Genomic DNA, 19,932 nt, shown 5'->3' with positions numbered 1-19,932 from the left:
GATCCCGTTTAATGTCTGACAATTGCCTGTGTGATTATAAGAACACCTGGGGCAGGCAGCACACTTCAGCCAGGGGGTAAACCTGTGAGCAGAAAGGTTTGCTGGGTTTTCAGCAGCTATAATAGCAAGGAAAAGCAGAAGATGTCTCATTTACCCTGAAACTTTCTAATTTGTACAGCAAAAAAGGGCAAACTCTAATCCTCCTGATTAATACTTGTTACTCTTCAGTGTTCACAAATGGTGGGATGCACTGAGACACCTTCTTCTTTTGCTTAGAAAGAACAAACAAAACAGAAACTCAAAGAGAACAAAACCTCCCTGGTCCTCCCCAGTTCTGACATCTTTTTGCAGAGAGAACTACCAAGCAGACCCTGTGCTCCTCTTTGCTGCTGCCTTACTTTCATGCACTGTAAGGCATGAGGAGGAGAGATCAACCTGGAAGGTGATCACCTTTAGCAAATGCAAAAATCAGGTAGGCCTCCTGACAGAGACATCTGTAATTTATTCCCTTGGTTCATCCCATCGCTCTGCAGGTTTAGAAAGGAAAAGATATGCATCCAGCTTCAGATGCCGGACTCCAGCCACAGACGGCGTGGAGCAGAGAAAGCGTTCTTTCTAAACTATCAAGAAAATAGCAAGATTGCAAATTTATTTCATATACTTTCTGTAGAACGTCACATGTTGTGAACAAATTGAATCATTTAAGATTGCAGTACCACTCTCAGTTTTGCTAACTCTATAACTATTCCCAGATATTTGTGCTTTTTTCCTTAGCCTTTCCCATTAAAAAAAAAAATAGTTTGGTTTCTTTTCCCCAGGTGCTGGACTTTTGTCTCAGGTTAAGAAGCCTTAAAAACCTACATTGTAATGCATGTTCAGTAGTGTATTGCTTCTGTGACTGAGTTATCATCCTAGTTCTAAGATATGTCACATTCCTCTCAATTCTCCATAATTTAAACCCTCTATTTCAGTTCATTAATTTAGAAATTCAGTGAGAGAACTGGAGCTTGGAGCTTGCATTAAATATTTAAGTTATTTACTGGGGTCAGATATCAAACATCTCTTTTGGATGGCTCTGGGGGAAAAATGAAAGTTTTTAAAAAAATTTTGGTGTCTTTTTTATCTTTAATTCGCCTGAGAAATTTGCGTCATTAATTTTGCATCATTAAGTTCAAAGAGATAATTGTTGCAAATAGTTTGCTATTTTTTGCATTCCCAGGAGTTTTTTGATCATTCATGAAACTGTCAGACTACTAACAGGCATTTAGCTCCCTGTTTGGGGCATGATGAGAAATTTCAGACTTGACACGACAGAAAAGGGAAACATTACTGTAGACAGTCTTATAATTTCCTTTCACATCTCCCACAAAGGACCACGATCCTCAGCCCTGGTTCCTCACTATCATCAGAACCAATATACAAGCCACCTTCTATTCACATTATACATGCCATAATGCCATCCCATCACAGTTTTCTATAGTGAATTGTCCTGGCCAGAAGACTGTTTCATGTTTCAAGTCATTTGGCTGATTTTGAGCAGATGTATATCAACTTATACAATTCTAAACCATATTGTATAAGGCTGTAAAAGGCATCTACCGCATAGAAAAACACTTGCAATAGTGGCCAGTATGTGCCTGAGGACTCATGGGCCTGGGGCAGCACCTACTGTGGACTCAGCCTCCCCAGGAGCTTCGGCTCAAAGTAAAATACCACCTCTTTTAACTCCTTGCCTGTCAAGGCTGCCCCACTCTTCCCATTGTGGCTCCAGAACTGATTGCTGAGGACTCCCCCACCCCTTTAATAAAGGATTTACCCCATTTCACTGAACTCTCTGGCTGCTTTTCATAAGCAAGTCCCATGCCCAAACACCCAGAAGTATTGAGCTCTTGCTGCAGCTGCAGGCCAGAAGGGAGTGATGTAAGAAACTATAAATTTTTTATATTTTTAAAAACAATTGTGCAATTTGACTATATCTAAATATATCTTTAACAAATCTTCACTCTCCCCAGCTATAAGTTGTGAATATAAAACCTTTCTAGGGAGCTGTGATTTCCTTTTAATTTTTGCAGGGAGAGGTACAGGAAGATTGATAGCATCATTGGGTCCAACTTATTGTGCTTTATAAACAAGACTTTTTCTAGAAAGTGGAAATTCCAAAACCAGAAAGCGCTGCTGTGCTTATTTGCTAGCTTGTGATGCAGCAGGAATTCTGAAAAGTGCAAGTTTGAGAGCAAAATCCCTATGAAGCCTGCTTGATTGCTTCTAAGTGTGAAAGTAATATGTTTCAAAGAAATTAAATGGTTTGCCCAGAGTTAAAATAAACCACGCGTCTGCAATAAGAGATGTACAAAAGTGCTGGAAATCAGAGACACTGTGAAGTAGTACAGATATCATCAGAATAGTTATTATCAATGTTGTTATTCCAGAGATAGGCAAGCCATTGCAAGGGATGTAAATGAATATACTGGGATAAAACAGGTACATGTGGCCATGGGCGCTTCTGAGCACACAAGTCAAAAGTCACTGCAGTTGGCATAGCTGGATGCGCAACGAGAACCCCATCTCCTACAGTGATCCCCGACAAGAGAGCAACACATAAATATATACCCGAGAAGCAGAGAACCCTCAACATCAAAGAGGATGGGCACAGGTTGGAGGCCTGATGCACACCTCAAGCAGCATGATACTGCTCCTGCTGTGCACGAAGGCATGAATGCTACTGCCGTACCTGAAGCAACAAACTCTGTGAATCATATTTCAGATATTTTAGTAAAGCTGCCAGGTATGCCAAAGTGGGTACAGGACGGAGCCAGGGGAGGTACAAGATGGAATGAGAGGGAGGGAAGAAGAAAGGCTCGAGGGTCCTGGTGCCCTGGGCACCAGCACAGGTCCCACAGTTCATTCCTGAGGTACGGAGGCAAGTGCCTCCATTCAGGCACAGCATTTTGGGCACTATGCAGCTGAAAGCCTCAACTCACCACTGACACACTGAACACAATGGCCCTGATCCCGCCCTGTGGTGACCTCTCCTGAAAGCAGCAGACATTTCAGTATGTTCAAGCTCACCTGCTCTAGCTATTAGCATCCTAAGAAACCACTGTCACAAAAATATCATCAGGGTGACAGACATGCAGGAACTCAAGGGAAAAAGAAACTAGAACTCCATTGCTTGAATCTAGAGCTAGAAAGATTTATCTTTGTCAAATGGACTTTGAGGGTCCATGCTTCAGAGGCCTTGACAGCTGCATCAGTTCAAAGGGCACAGAGAGCACCACCTCCTCTCTTTACACTGCAGGGCCAAACTGAAAGATTTATGGTGGATCTACTCCAAAGATGTACGCTTTCTGTTTGGGTTGTTCCTCCACCACCCACATTGTCCTAGCGATGATTCATGATGTCCATGTGGCCACCATAAGAGTTTGGCAGGGGAAAGCACAGTCCATTTGCACTCTTCTCCCAGAGAAACACAAAACTACTCTATCACTCACAGCAGAGCAGCAGTAACCAGTACACAAGTGGGAGTAAACACAATGCAACCAACAACATGTCTGACTTGCAAATAATTATATGACAATTAAAACAAATAAAAGGGGGAATTCCAAACCTTTTATTTTTTTAACTGTATTGTAAGAACTGGGCCCCAACCAAACACTAACACCCTTGACCTTTAGCATATTCCAAATCCTTGATAGCCATAAGACTGCTTTTCAAGCTCTCTCTTCCAGATCAAAATTAAAAGAATACGTGCACTTCAAAAAGTTCTATCTATACAGTCCGATCTAGTTGCTTCCCCTGACCTATTTTTATTTAGCCGGTCTCAGTAATGTGCCTCTGAGTTCAGATCTTAAAACTCCTTCAGGCAAACTCTGCTTTTGTGTGCTGGACTGACGCTACCAAATTCATGAGTTCCCCTGGCTCACAGCAGCTACAGATTACAATCTTTCATCAGGAAGAGATAACCTTAAAAAACTCAAAACTATAATGCTTGCATGTTGGTAAACCTTATCATCAAGAAAATGAATGTTATTTATGCATCAGCATTTCAAACACAAGTACTTTATCCCCTTGCTCACACACAGAGCACTGAGCTCCAGCCCCTTCGGTTCGCTTCCTGCTGCTATTTCCTGTCGCAAGCCTAAAATGAGAGACTTTTACAGACTTCTCATTGGTGAGCTCATTGCAATACTTTGTAGTTCGCATAATACAAGGCAGTTATTTTCATAATGACATCCCAGCGTAATTTGGGGAATATTCTTTATTTTCCAGGTATTTCTAGGGAAAAATATACATATCTGTAGTGCTGTGTAACAGAGAAGTAAAAACTGTTCACTATTGCTCTTAGAAGCATGTTGTATTTCACTCACAAATACAAACAGTTCTACGTTTCTCTGTGTTGCGTGAAGAATTGCCCACAAGATCCAGAGGAAATTGAATAAGTTTTGAGAGTCCGCCTGAGGGACCAAACCTAATTTACAATCGTGAGCCCCAACAGCAGTTTCCTCAGTTTTTTAAGGCATGCCAATGGCCACCTTCTCAGCACCCGCTTCATCGCAGACACTGATCCAGACCCCATATTCAAGGTACACCCAGATTTTGGCATCTATGAAACAATTAACAGGAGAATGTCTCACTGCATGAAGATACCTGCACAAAGGTTTTGGGGGAAAAAAGAGTCTTGCTACTCTCATCTTAAACCCTGAACAAACGAGCCAAGTCAGGGAGCACTACAGAGTACGACATGCCGAAAGCTATTAGATGCTTATCTACATTGCTGCTCTCACCCTTGTCGTTACTAGTAGAGCTAAAACTGGTGGCAAAAGTGGGAAATCGAATACCACTTGCTAGCACAGACAAGGCTTGTGAGCTGTTAAAATGAAACTCAAAGAAAACCATGTTTCCCCTGCGAGCTGGTGCATCTTCCTGCCTTCACAAAGGTGTGATTCTTTCACAGGCTCCCCCGGGCAGCGTCACGCCCTGGAAGAGGGCACAACAGTGACAGGGTCACACCAGCGATGCACTATCCACCCACCGGGATGTTTCTTGTGGCTTACTTTGCTTCCGAGCAGCTTATCAGTGCTTTTTGCAAGGTGCTGTGCAGATTGGATCTGCAGTGAGCGAGCTCCCGGAGGCAAGCGCAGGATCCACCTCCTCCTTCCACCCAGTGACATTTCTAATTGATAAATTGGGCTGCAGAACTGGCCCTTTTTGTTTGGCATTCATGCAGTCTAATGCAATGACAACTAAGCGTGGCCATGGTAGTGACAATTAAAATTGTCTGCAGTGTATAATAAGGGGAGCTGAAAGTCACAGGTTGGGACACTCATTAACCTCTGACAACCCAAGCACAAAGGCTTAATTCTCAATCTGCTGCAGTCAGCCAGAGTCAGATCAGCCTCTGCATGATTTGCATATGCAGCTCAGCTCCTTAACCTTCCTCACCTTAAGACATACCTATTAAAGAAAGCAATCTTCACCTTAAAAGCACTTCAGGGCATATCTGTAAGAGGTATCGCTGCATTATAAAACAGTGCATGGATTCTCAGAGAACAAGCTCGCCTCCAGCACGGAGCAAGTCCCCCAGATAACCCACTGCAAACTACACAGACTTCTGATTCTGACCAAAGACTTAACTCTGGGCCTCCCATCCTCTAAATTCCCCCTCTGCCAATCATTTATTCAAAGTCCAGCAGACTGAGCCTGCCTGCAGAGGCTGAGGGGCGGCGGGGAAGGCAGGATATGGAACACCAGTGTGCAAATCCCTGCTCCAGACTGGGCACTGCCGCTGGGATAAGTCATGCCTCTCCGTTACCAGGAGGTAAAAGAAGAAAAAAAAAAAAAAAAATGCAGTTTCCCCAGCAGTGAAGAAAAGCTTTAGATTTAGTGTGGAAAATGTTGTTGTTCTTTTTACTTTCTAACATCTATTCCAGCCAGAGCCTTCTCTGCTCTTATATGGAAAGAGGGGCAGGGTGTTTTGGATGTTTCCTCGAAATGGCATTAGGAACTACCTCCTTTTAGTGTATCATCTCCTTTAGTTACTGCAAAACATTCTTGGGACAGGTACTGTCACGGGCTGCCAAGCATGTTCCCATGCACCTTCACAATTCGCTGACATCGACGGAACAGTGGCAGCACAGTGGGAAGGAATTAATACACGGGCTTAGAAGGAAATAAAGGGTGCCAAGAAAATTGCTTTGACTGCACAGGATCATCTGAACCTTCACAGTTCAGAAGCCCAGAGCCTTTCATTCTTGCTGTAAAATAGCATGGCTTGCTGGTGGTGTAGGAAGAAACTGGGACCCACAGCATGCTTCCCCGCCCCCCACCCCATCACCAGCTGATGCCCACATACATTAATTTTTGGCTCGATCCTTTCTTTTTGTCAAAGGCATTGCCCCATAAATCATGCACATGCTGTTCACTTGGGCGATGCAATTTCTTAAATCCTTTGCAAGTCACTGGGTATATTGCTTAAGCTGCCTCTGCCTTAGTTTACCAACAGAAAACTTAGGAGCAACATGTTTTCTTAACAGCACAAAGGGACTGCAAAGTTTACATAAAATAGGCTGCTGCTCTCTCATACTGCACAGTCCTTTGTCTCGCTGAAATCAACAGGAGTAAAGGATGGCAGAGTCTGGCCCTTCATTTTTGCAGAGTGCTTTTTTGATCCCTGGACATTGTTATTATCCCTGCAGAGCACATTATTTAGAACACAAAAAATCAAGCCTAACAAAGGGTAAGTTAAACAAGTCCAGACCATTTACAAAGAAACAAATGTCCGTTTGCAAAGGCCTTAGAAAATCCAATAAAATACACATACTGCTTAGTGAGGTGAGATTAAATGCCTGCATGCATGTGATATTAGAAAAGCAACAATTCGGCTCTGAAAAAACAGGTAACTAACTACAGCAGAATGCATTTGTTTGCATTTCCTCCTGTAAACAAGAAAACCTGGATTTCTGCCACCCATCTTCACCATTAGATCATGCTAAGCGTATTTTCTGGGGTTAGGTATTCTTTGAGTTAGAAATCAAGTGATGTTTTTTATAGCATGCCATTATGAAAACACAATATAGAGAGCTCAGCAAAGGCGATGCTAGGCAACTAAATAACTCCCAGTAACTATTCTTTATTCCTATTATTTATATTCATCCAACACTAGTCAGGGCTTGGGACCATCTTGCACTGGCTCTGCGCAAGTCAGGCAAGTAAGTAGACAAGATGACAAGAGAAGAGAGAGACCGTACAATCTGCCACTCATTCCCCCTTCACGGTTGCTCAAGAGCTAGCAAGATTACCTAAAAACTTTGGCAAAACATATTTTAAAATAAGCAGCTCTACTGGAAAAAAGTAGCATTGGGCTGTAACAGGGGACTTTTTAAATTGAATTGAATTTTATTTGTTTTGCTACAGTCTGAGTCTTCCTTTTGTGGATTCCTCTCTCGAGGACTCACTTGGGACCAGTTGTATATGGTTATAGAGGTAAAGCCGGTATCTGCCCACTCAGACAGTGGGACAGATGCACAGGTATGCACAGGTTTAGGTGGCTGAATGATTTAAACTGATGCCTCAGCTTGTAACGGTCATGGTGGGGAAATGCAAACCTGCATGCATGGAAGCAGGGCAAATTTCAATGATAAGTTTCAGGGGTATGCAGTAAAGCTAGAGACAAATCCTTCAGAGAGCTAAGCAGCTTAAAACTGTTCTTTTCAAGAAGCAATATGGAAACCATCAATGTAAAAATATCTGAAAAAAGTATGGAAGATAAAGCGATGTAATACTGTACCTCAATATGTGTATAAAAATAATTTTACTTTGATATAAAAATACACATTATGCACATTTTTCCTCAAAGACTTCTAAAGGGAAGAAAATGCAACCTTTGCTTGTAGTTCACAACAATAAAAAAAGTTTATTTCAATTATGATTTCTACAGTAGCGTTCACTGAACATGAGACTGAATTAGCATAGAGGAACGTGTAATGGTCATCCCATTTCTTTGATAACATATCCTCTTCCTGCTGATTCCCAGAGTCTGTATTCTTGTGAACCAGTAACACAAATATTTGCTCCCAAGTCTAATTTTACTCATGTGGTTAAGTCAAGTGATTTGGTTTTACTTACATGAACTTGAATGGGATTACCCACTCAAACAGAGTTAGTCATGAGCACAAATCTTAGGATGAGACCGTGAGACACAACAGCACTACAGATTTGCCTTATCCCATTAGGGAAAGTCAGAAAAAAACTGCCTTACCTGATGTTTTCTCTGTGAACACCACCTTGGACTCTGCTGTGAAATTTTGTCCAGTCAGGATCATCTGTTGTCCTCCATAAACAAGGCAGCTGTCAATATCTTGTCTTTCAACCATTGGAAGTTCATGAGCAGACCTTTGGGCTGTGAACAAATTGCAGACATGAATGAAACCAACTCTGTTTTACCAGGACTTTCCAAATCTTCCCAGAACTATCCACAGATAGATCTTGTCATCGTTACCATCCGTTGACTGCCAAAGCAGCTTCTCCAGGGTGCTAAATTTAGGTTTGAGAGGGAAAAATAAACTTACTCAAGGCATTTTATTTGGAAACATTCAGGAGCTGGCTGCAGCATTTCAGCTGTGCTGGCCTTACTCCTTGTCCTTGAGAAAGGACAGCTTGGATGAATGAGCTGGAACTTGCCCATGTCTGTTTCCAAATAAATAGCCAAATTTTCAAGTGCAGGCACACTACAGCCCTGGAGCCCAAAAATTCCACCTGCAGAGAGGATTCCACTGAATAACACTGAATTCCTTCAGAAAAAAAAATAAAAAATAAAACCCTTCTACAAAAGCCCACCACCTCCTACAGAACAGGCACTACATCGGGCCTAGAACAGTCCATTTGCCAACAAAAGCACCATCTCCATGTGCAGGCACCGAGCCTTGTGTACACAACAGGGGCAATCATGAAGCCGCGTTCACATCGGCGAGCAGGGGGGTCACACCAGGACTCTGCTGCAGCCTGGGCTTTTTGCAAGCATGTTTTGCAGAAGCCTGAACGTCTAAGGAGCAGGGCCCTGTCTTACAGACTGAGTTTGATTATAAAAGGCAAGGAAAGAAAAGGTAGGGTAGAATCCAGATGGGCATGTACATGATCAAGGATTTCTATGGTCTTTACTGTTCTTGGCCACAAACTTCGAGCGTGACTTTGGCAAGTTCTCTCTTTCCCCTGACAGAAAACCAGGATAGCACCATCTCTCCACCTACTTTCCTCTCATTCCATTAAAACAGCCATTTGCATGGTCAGAAAAGCTTCAGAGAATCCTCGTCACCATCCCTGCAAGCCCATTCCAACTGTTTGCTAACAAGCGTCAGGAGCTAAAGAAAGTGAAGACGCGAGAATTGTTCCCTACAACGCAGACAGCTGGAAAATATCATGAGCTTCCCTGTGACCAGACCAGGTGGGCAGCAGTTTGGGTCTGGTGAACTGCGAGTTCATGACCTGCACTCAAACTCCTCCAGATTCATCCACCCCAACTGGAAGGGCCTCTAGAGGATGCCGCTCATCTATTTAACAGCTGCCTTGGCTGGATTTTAACTTTCTCTGACAAAGAGCCTGCTCCCAAGCGACCCTGAGCACTTGTGTCTTCCCTTCACTGAACACCGTTGGCTGCTGAGCCAAAAATAAGGAAATATTATCCTATAAGTTCAGCGCTGGGCCTCTGCTCACACACAGGCAAGGCTGTGCTTTCTGTGACCTGGTCCCGGCACCCTTTTACTGCTGTGCAACCTTCAGAAAGCTGAAAACCCAACAGCCCTCCGCTGCAGCGAGAGCTGTACAGATTCTCTCACCACATGAAGAAAATGCTGAGTATTTGGTGGGAAAACACAAGCGTTAAACCTTTCAGACAGGTGTCTGTAGAAGAGGGGAGCAACTTTTCTAGCAAGGACAAGCTCAGCTGAACCCTTTCTGCCAGTCATGACACAGAGCTTTTGCTCTTGTTAAAAATATAGATAATTCAATATTTATAATTTTCTTGTGCCATTTGAGAGGCATTTTTTAAAGTCTATTTAAAACAACCTTATGACTCATTGTTCCCTTCAAATATATAACAACAGCTGGGCTAAAACACTGCCAATTAAGAATATATATTCAGATTATTTTCAGAGAAGCTGCTAATTTCCTTCATATGGCTGTATGATTAATTCCTTTCCCTAAATACTCAAATTTTGATGAGTTCATAATTGGATTTATCACAAAGACAGATTTGTAACCTCACAGGCTTAAGACTAAATAGCAATCATCAAAGACATGTCTACAATAGTCAAGAGAAAATGTATTTAAGCTTTGCCCTGAACACTGTTTATTCCTATTCAATCCCCAAATTTCACTTCCAAAGCATCCCAAATCATCAAAATTCCAGATTAACCTATATCTCCTTCAGACTTCAGTGTGTTAATAGAGAGCTTTGTACCTGACATCCCACAGATCAGTGGTTCCCAAGGCTTTTTCAGGACGAGGAAGAACAAATTTTAGCCTGGAAATAACCATCTGACTCATCTTAATTACATTTGGATCTAGGCAAGTTGGAAATCACTGCTGAAGACCAAGCGTCTGTCCAACTTCCATAAAGCACAGTGTTTGTGTACGCTGTGACCTACCAGGGAGCCGGGGAGGACAGCCGGTTCACCGGGAATGTGCATCCCGGCTCTTAGGAAATGCCAAAGACCTTTCCCCCATCCTCAGCCGAGCTGGGGCAGCCTCAGCAGCACTGCCTGGAAGCCTGCGACGGGCAGAGGTGTTCTGGGGGTATCCCGATGCAGCTCCATGCTGCCACGGCCCCACAGCCAGCAGCAGCCAGGCTGATGCAGAGCTATGTTCAGGGCATGACTACAGCACGAGCAGGCTATAGGCATCTCCAAAACTGCTTTCACCCTGACCCAGGCTTGATCACACCTGTAGGTGTACAAAACCCATGTGTGCTTTATATGTGCAGCAGAATAATACCATTTGGAAGTGTTTCAGCCGAGTTTCTCAATGCAGACAGAGTGCTAAAGGGAAAGGTGGAGGAACACAAGTACCTGCTGAGCGCCAGGTTTCCCCTGCCCTGTTTTGCCTGCACTCTTCTCCTCCCACTAGGTGGTTTACAAACCCTTTTCTAAAAAAAAAAACCACTTTCCATTTTCCAAGATCATCTTTTTTTTACCCAGGCCTATATGAACGTTTCACCCCATTCCCCATTTCCACCAGTAAGGAGGCTCAAGGTTCAGTGTGGAGCTGCCTCAATAGGATTACTTTTTTTTCCTCTGCAAGAAATATTAATTGCCAATAAATCCCCTTCCTCTAAGGCTCACGATGGGTGGACTGCATGCAATAATTTCACACTATTCCTTCTCTTCCCCCAGGGGTTGGCACTTCATAAAGTGACCTACAGCTACTGGAGTTTATGAGCTTTGAATAAACAAAACGCTGTTGATTTAACCAGTTGGGGTGTTTACTTTCAATAGCAACAGTTACTGACATAAGGCAGCAAAGCAAATGCTATAGAAATACTCACACTTGGCCTGAAGCAGTGTGTCAACCTATTAACAGGGGACATTATTTTTCTATTTTATTTGACTGTCTGCAAATCAAGATGTCATGGATGCATGGTGCCAAGAAATACAATGCACACAGCGACACAAGAGAGAAAGGGAGCTGCTGTCTCGGAGTGCTGCACCACCTCCAGCGAGCCTCAGCCTGGAGGGAAACAGCCCCTGCGCTGCCTCCCCTGCCCGCACCGCTTGGCAGGCCTGCTGCTGCCCACAGCCCACCCAGGCTCACGAGCACGCGCTGCAGGGGCACAGGGCGCTTGTCAGGGGCTAAGCCTTTATCCCCTTCCCTATGCCAGCAGATGGAGGACAGGTTAAGATGACCTAAACCTCTGGGCTGGCAGGCTGAATGCTTCACAGGGGATGCACAAGCCTGGAGGCTGACCGTAAGGAAACGTGCCAAGGCAGGGCGAAGGTGTTTCTTGCTTCCCCACCTGCCCGCAGCATCCATAACTGTTGCTTTTTCAGTAGAGAGGCTATTTGGTTTCTAGGGGAGAAAAAAAAAAAAAAAAAAAGGGATCTTTTGAGACAACTGGTTACCTGGATAAGTCTGTTGCGGCTCCAGATCTCCCCCAGGAGAGTGTTGCCCATAGCTGCTAGCAGGCTCCAAGTGACAACCTCAGTTGCATTCCCTAGTGTGCTCCTTAGGTAATCCCAGCTCCACCTGAGAGCACCTTTCCCTCCATGCCGCCCAGCTCTCCCTGTCAGCACTCCTCCTGCACACATCTCCTGGGATGAGCAGTTCTAGCCCTGCCTGACCATTGTGTTTCCTTCTACCAGCTTGGAGGGCTTCCAAGCGCTGCCTTGTCTTGCCCAAAAGCTGACTCGTTTTATGAGGAGTCTTAACTGAAGCTCTAAGTCTCTTAACAGCCTCTGGAGAGGAACTGTCTCGGCAATTTCTCTCCCTGCATGTGCAATAAGAGTGAGGGCTGGATTGGGTAATGTAGGCAAAGCAAAAACACTAACATGATCTGCCTCTCGGGAGGAACAGGCAGAGCAGCACGGGTCTGACCGACACTTCCAGAGTGGAGATACTCTACAGTCTCAGTGCCGCCTTCTGCAGAGTGGCTGGAGGCCTCCATACAAAAGTCTGCATAAACAGAGGCCAAAGAATAACTGCTAGAGTGAAATCTGCTCCATGCCATCTTTCTGACACCTGCAACTCTGGATCCAGAGCTTAGGTTTACCCGTTGTCCCCATAGCTGACCACAGTTCAGGAGAGATCTTATCCTGGATGATCGCAAGAAGCAGGATCGAGGCTCACCTGCAGCTCAGTGAGGACAAAGCTAGCGTTACTTCTAATTACCACTAACTGCCATCACAAGCCAAGTAAACCAAAAACCGTGGCTACTTAAAAGAGGTGGGGTCACGACCTGCACCCCCAATGCAGCAGTCTCCCCAGGGCGAATGTCCAGGTCCCTCTTTAGACCCACCCGGTCCTTACGCTGCCTGGGGCAGCCCCAGCTCGCCCCAGCTTGCTGGAAGCCTTCAAGCTGTGACTCACCACCCCTGACATGTCTTTCCAAACCCCCAAAGGCCCTTGGCTCCAGCCACTGATTTCTGTTGGATATGAGAAGAGCAGATAGAGCTGGGTGTCTGACGCTAAAAAAAAATCCCAAACCCTAGAAGCAATAGCAGAGGCATAATTTGTTGTGGGATTAATTCTTCCACCTCAGCGCAAACCTTAATGAGCCAAAGTAAATATTTCACTCCTCCTGTCACACTGTGTTTATTTACCACGAGCTGCCTGCCTGAGGTAGGACTGATAGGAGCAGAGCTCCTGTGCCCCATGTTTATCCAACACATTAATGTCCTGGGAGACTTTGATCCCATCCATCACACGCTGTAAGCACCCTGAGCTCTCTGGTGGGAGGAAAGGCAAAGGCTGGGGAGCTGCTGTATGGCAGCCAGGGGGGGACCAAGGGCAGGAGACATCTCTAGCAGGCAGGTAGATATCAGTAAGGCACCCTAGAGAGCAGCAATCTTCTAGTTGAGGGATGGGATGAATTACCGCCTAGTAGGAGCATGGGGCAGTGGAAGGCTTAAGTGAGAATCAGGTAAATAAAGCAAATTTCCAACCCTCATGATTAGATGGGAAACCTTGAAAATGTGATCTAAACGCTATGAAAAGAAGAACCCAGTATGAATGACAACAGTTTCCAAGTTGTTGCCAGCAAGACTTAATCAGCAGTTTGTGCAGAGCCATCCAAGAAAAAAGCACCAAAAATAGAGGGCTTTTCTGCACCTCCTTCTCGGCACATAATTTATTTTATGATGTCCTTGCGAAGGAGGAGTGACAAGCACTGATGGCAGCAGTGTCAGATAAGTATGATACTTTCTATGAACTGCAGCCAGCTCACCAAACCAGCATGTGATTAATGACAGGAAAACCATGGCCTCGGTTCACTTCTCTGTCGATCATCTCTGCGGGTATGCACAGCATTTCCCTTTAATCCCTTGCGGAGGAGATCTGCTGAGCTTAAATTATGCTCAGAAATCCATGCTCTGTGTAATACGCTGGGGCGCTTGCTTTTACCAACAGCAGTATTGCAAAGACAAAAGTAAACAGACGTTTATCCTCGTCGCAAGGCTTGCAGCCTGCAGAAAGGGCACACATTTTCCTTCTGCCTGACTCAGACTTTCCAGACTGAAATCTTTTGGTTGCACATTAAAAGCGGCAAATGTTGTCAGAATTAGCTTTTAAATTCTGTGCTTTAGGAGAGAGAAAAATTTTACTTTAGAAAAAGCACCAGGTTTTGTGTCAGCTGTTTTTATGGCAAACTATGTGACTGTCTTGAAGTTGAAATGAAAGGGGGAGAAAAACTCCTTTAATTCAACTGCTATGCTCATAATAATCAGAGTTATGGTTAAACTTGCAAATGGGTATCTCCCAAGTGCAAAGAGACCATTCGTTTCTGCTTTTTTATCTCAATACACTAGGGCTCCTTCTTGCCTGCCATTGTATTCCAACCAGCACAGCTCCCGGCTGAGGAAAAGCACTCACTGGTTTGCCAAGACAACATTCTTTTACATGACTAGCTCTTTCCTCTGTAGTCATTAATGTGTCACATATCATAGGCTCAGATTGTCTAATATTATGGGAAAATCTACTAGAAGGAGAGAAAAATAAAGGAAACTTCCAGGGAAATTGATTAAAGGGAAATAAGATATTTGACCCAATTTAGTGGAACAAAATACGGTCAATAATAGAAACTATTTAAATTCCTCAGATGGACACACAGTTCTTTAGTAATAAGTTTTGTTTGTTTTGTTTTTTTACCACCTTGGAATATCTATTATAAGAACAAGATTTTAGACTCTCTCTCTCTCTCGTGCCAAGTGCAATCGTTTGCATTTTAAGGGATTCATGAGCACAGCTTGGTATCAGCAAACACGGATTATATGAAACAAGAACTGAGACACTTTGGGAAGGTTTAACCAGGATCCATTAGAATTAAGACTGTGACACAGTGTGGATGACACTACTAAGCCTTACACTCTTGCCTCCCAGACACTTGCATAAAGCAGTTTTGGGTTGCTGACAGCATGGAGTAAAACAAGCTGCCTTGCAGGTGCTTGTGTGGCTACTCTGAACTCCCTCCAATGCTGCTCCTTCCGTGCTCCATGGATGCATCAGCCAAGGATTAGAAACACAACTCCAGAGATCAATCACTCACTAAGAAATGAGTTTCAGCTCATAGTGAAAGGTAAATCAAAGCAAATTAATAGAACTGGTGTTACAGAAATTGTCTTAAAGGTTTGAAAATAATGATCAGGTCTGCAAATACCAAAGCCCTCCATGGGCTATTCACTGAGTGGCTTGTTATTAGGGCTGCGTCTGAAGGGACAAGTTAACAGTGACCCTCCACGCCTGCAATCTCACCACCTTCTGTGACAGCAGCTCTGCGATAGCCCTGCCTGGCCCAGCAAGAGCTCACCTACATGAGCTGGTTTATGCCTGTGCCTAAAGCACAGACCTGCACAAGCAGGGATGGACATTCGGGCAAACACAACTGCAGTACGACCAACGGCACCGAGGTGTGCAGAGGTGCGCAGGCAGGGAGCTGGGCCAAGCAGCACGCTGCTGCATGGACCCATCAGCTGTGGATCCCGGGGACATCTCACGCCATGCCTATGAGGCTTGCTGCCATTTCATGGACTCGGCATGGAGCAACACTCAGGAGAAGGGATTTTTCTCTCACCTTTCCAGCACCACACCTACAAGACAGTGGCTTTTTATCCCTAAGTGATGGCCTGTTGCTACAATTATCAGAGGGCTTTCAAATGCCTTTGCCTCCTCAGTGGCTTCAGAACAAATCAAAAGGCAACAGGAGAAAAAAGCTGCAAGCTGCTGAATGTGCAGGCTTGTCTGGATATGAGGTCCATTTTAAGGCATAACTGATCATTTAACAACATATCACCTCCTTGGTCCTCCCACACAGCTGCCTGGGGAGGAACTTGCTCCGGATGATGTTTTGAACCTGTGAAATCCCCTCCTAAAACTTGTCAAGTGCTGAATGTGACACAGATGAGGTGGAACCAAATCGCCCCATGAAAAGCAGATACTTCACAGTTCTTGCTTCATTGCAGCTAATGATCTGCTGACACCGGTGGGAGTTTTTAGCCGGGATCGGCTTCTGCTGAGGAGAGCACTCAGATATTCTGTTGGTAGCAACAGTGCTCTCAGGGGAACCCCAGTGGTAGGGAAATGGCCAGTTATCTTAAAGCTGCTACTTACTAAGGCTTTCCCAGCGAGATATTATTCACAGCTACCAGACAGGAGAGATCTTACAGGAGAGTCCCTGGGGACCAGGGTTCCCAGGTGGCCATGGAAAAAAAAAAAAAAAAGAAAAACAAAGAAAGGAAAAAAAGAATGCCAGCAGCACACGAAGGTGGGACACAAGGAGAAAATGTGATGGAGCCCCAGCGTGCCCCTTCTCGGCAGGGCACCTGAGCTTACCTGAGACAGTGAGCTCTGCAACGTGTGCAGATTGCCTGGGAGAAACTGAGATTGTCATCTCTAGTGTGATTTAGTCTGCATTACTAATGCTGGCTGAACCAACTAATGTTTTTAACCATCTTCCCAGAACTGGGCTGAGATCAGGAAGTGCTACTGAAATGCAAAAATGTTGCTAAATATGCAACATACATTCTATATGGAAGAGGCTTATTACTCCAGATCACTTTATACTCTGCTTCCATGAGTTCAGAAAAGCACAGTCCTTAAGATATCTCTCCAAATTGCCGGTATATCCAGTATTCCAAAAATAAAACTTTTTTTTTTATTGGAGAACAAATGCATTTTTTTCTTGTAGGAGCTTTGCTGTTTGCTATGCAGCCAACATTTTCATATTTTAATTATAAAAAACATAAAAATAAGTCACTTACACTGATATCTCCACTCTTGGCTTTTTTATGTCCCTAAGACTCATCAAAGCAAACACATCTCAGAATAAATGCCTAGACATCTTAAACGAGCCTTGCAAATAGCAGTCATTGCACAGGCAAATTAGGTGTGCGCATACAATTCAGAAAAATGTGATCTTATTCTGTAAACCATGACCGGACTTCTGCTTGAATGCTCTTTGATGATGAGCACAAATACAATGTGCAGTTGTGGAAGGGTCTTAGAAATGCCTGGCTAACTCTTTCTGAAAGAGATATTTGCTTTTCCTGTAGGAGAATTTGCATAAGGTGGCTGTTATCTGCGGGGCTCCCTGCATGACCCGGGGACCATCCACCCTCTGCTCTGGGCTCCTGCTGTTTTTCTGTACGGTGGATGTCGGAGTTACACCTGGAGTTTCCCCACCCGAGTAGCTCCCCGCTGCCTGCAGGAATGGGCTGTTTCCACTCAGAAAAGAAATTGAAGGAGAAGCCAGGTGATCCTTTGCCGCAATTCCCTTCCTAGCCACAGAAGCTGCAGTTTGCTGAATGTTTCCTTTAACAAATGGGCCTTTGTTTCAGCAGGGACATGTTTGGGGTGGAGGCCACTATTGTTTCAGCCATCTGGTCCCATAAAGGATCGTAACTGTTTCCTATGGAGAAAGGTGGTGGCTACTCCCACTATGCTCCCTTCCCCATCACCGTGCCCGGAGACTTCATTCAGCTGGTAAAATGCTCTGATAGTTCGCATCTTCTCATAAACATTGCCAAGAGATAATACGTATCCATCATCCTCTCCTTAGCCTCGCCTTTTTAATTTCTACTGTTTTTTTCAAAGCTGCCATCAATAACTCCCTAGTCACAATTTCTCTTGATTTCCCATCCAAAATTGGCTGCTTTTTTATTCTAAGCAGTTGTTATTTAAGTAAAGCCTGCATCTCAATAAATAAAACTCACACATGAGAAACTCTTCAATGACTTTCTTCACATGACTTATGGCAAGACAGGTTCTGCTAAAGGGGTGAGTCATTCAGCAAAGGGAGAGGAAAACTGTTCACTATGTATTTGTGAAATCCCCAAACCGCTGAAAAGGCACCATTTACCAACAAAAAGCATCACAGGATGCACATGAACCAGCAAAGTGGGTGGAGCCCTTCCAGAAATGACTGCGACACAGGAGGCACCTCGTCGGAGGCCTCTCTTTCTCAGGATCCAGTACGTTAAAATGAGTGGGAGGTGCAGGTTTCTCAGCTTACAGCTTGTAGGATTTGCCCCTCAGAAGTCAAAACTGCAAGTTTTCTTCTGTCCCTCAGGGGAATACCAGAACAACCCGGGCTTTCCCTGCTTCAGCTGCAGCCTCCTGAGCTGCACACCCCTTAGCATTGACATCTAGAAAAAGCAATAACCAGGATGTGCCCGAGCCTCAAAATCAAACCTGTTTCTCCATTTCAGTTGTGCTCCTGACACAGCTCAGGTCAGAGGACTGCGGTCACTCCTTTGGCAGGCAGGACTGGCCACAGTGCTAGGATCCGGCCCAGGTTTGAATTCAAAACCACCAACCACCTGCCAGCTTGTGGATAACAAGTTCTCGTTGTGCCTCCACTCAACATAAAATCACTCCCAGGAAGGCAGGCAGCTTGCACACTCATGCGCAAAGAGGGCGAATGTATATACGCCCCTATATGCACACCCACACTGACTCCCTGCTCCCAAGAAAAGACCTGCTAGCCAGAAAGAACCAGCAGCAACACACTAATAAATAAAATTTGCCAAAGCCCCAAAGTCCCTCGCTGTCCTCACAACCTCTAAAGACCGTGAAGAGCAACCTGCTGCCAAAGCTTGTTTCAGGAAAGGGAGTGCATGTAGGTAAGAGCCGCCGGTCACTCAAACAGTGGCGCAGACCCAGGCAGCGCAGGAAGAGCGGAGCACCTTGCGTTTGCCTGTTTGAGCACATCAGGTTTTTTCCCCCTCAGTGCTAGCCTGGAGCAGAGGAACAAGACGATCATTGTTGCAAGTGACAGAGAAGGAGCAAATCTCAGGGGTTACTTACAGCATTCAATGGGGTTCGATGCCGCTTGCAGAGAAATGATCCTGCCGTTGGACTCGGGGATGTGCACTCGGAAGACAAGCCGGACGCGGGTGTTCTTCCTGCCGATGTCTGTCTCTCCCTTGCGCAGCTCAATGTCTGCATTCCTCAGCTTCAAAATCCCTGCGCAGTCAATGCTGCCAAACACACACGCCGTTTAGCTTAACATTTCTGCTCTCAAACAGCTTGGAAGTAGGTGACAGTCAAGAGGATTAAGCGGTTTTTCTTCAATCCCTGGGTTAAGAGCAGCTCCAAATACTTGTTCTGCTTAGGATCTAGACATTGCCATTTCAGCAGTTACGGGGGAAGAAATCCCAGACACGCAGCAAGAAAGGGATGCTGCTGGACCCCTCCCTGAAGAGTCTGGGCCCAGTGGCTCAGCGTGTCCCAGGCATGTCCCAGCCGAGGGCCATGGCCAGCCTTAGGGCTAGGGGTGGCCCTTACTCTGGGGACAGCAGAAGCCACTCTCCAAATACTATAACCCTGAGTCTTATTTCCCTCCTGTGCTAAGCACAAGAGTGCACACGGCAGCACCCACCGCAGTGCACCAGGGCAGGGAGAGTGAACCAGAACAAGGAGTGCACGCTGGGGCAGGCAATAAGCTGAGCCTGTGCCGGAGCCTTCCATGAGCTGACGGCATTAAAGCCTCCACCAGCAGCTCTCCAAACAGCTCAGTGCCCAGGGACTGCGCAGCAGCTATTGTCTGCACGTGGGCAAATTAGTTCAGCTCCACAGGGAATCACAGCAGCTGAACCAGCTAATTGCATGCACCATCCAGGCACATTTTCCCCACTGTTTGTAATGCAAGCACTGATTTCAACTCCAAAGCAGGAAACAGATTGCACTCCCCTCCTTTCAGACAGGGTAGGTGGTACTGCTAGAAATGGGCTCTCC

The 19,932-nt window shown here is 45.1% G+C and overlaps 1 protein-coding gene across 1 annotated transcript in view; it reads right to left on the bottom strand.

The window, feature by feature from the left end:
- Positions 1-19,932, bottom strand: part of NFATC2 (nuclear factor of activated T cells 2) — a 59,949-nt gene that overhangs the window by 10,929 nt on the left and 29,088 nt on the right. The window contains exons 5-6 of the mRNA XM_059827415.1: positions 19,003-19,175; positions 8,258-8,398 (exon numbers count right to left, since the gene is read on the bottom strand). Of these exons, the coding sequence (XP_059683398.1) occupies positions 8,258-8,398; positions 19,003-19,175 (314 nt within the window). The remainder of the gene's footprint in view (positions 1-8,257; positions 8,399-19,002; positions 19,176-19,932) is intronic.

Source organism: Gavia stellata, chromosome 20, assembly GCF_030936135.1.
Source record: "Gavia stellata isolate bGavSte3 chromosome 20, bGavSte3.hap2, whole genome shotgun sequence".
Classification (NCBI taxonomy): domain Eukaryota; kingdom Metazoa; phylum Chordata; class Aves; order Gaviiformes; family Gaviidae; genus Gavia; species Gavia stellata.
Note: the sequence above shows the minus strand (reverse complement) of the source record. Positions and strands in the feature narration are given on the sequence as shown.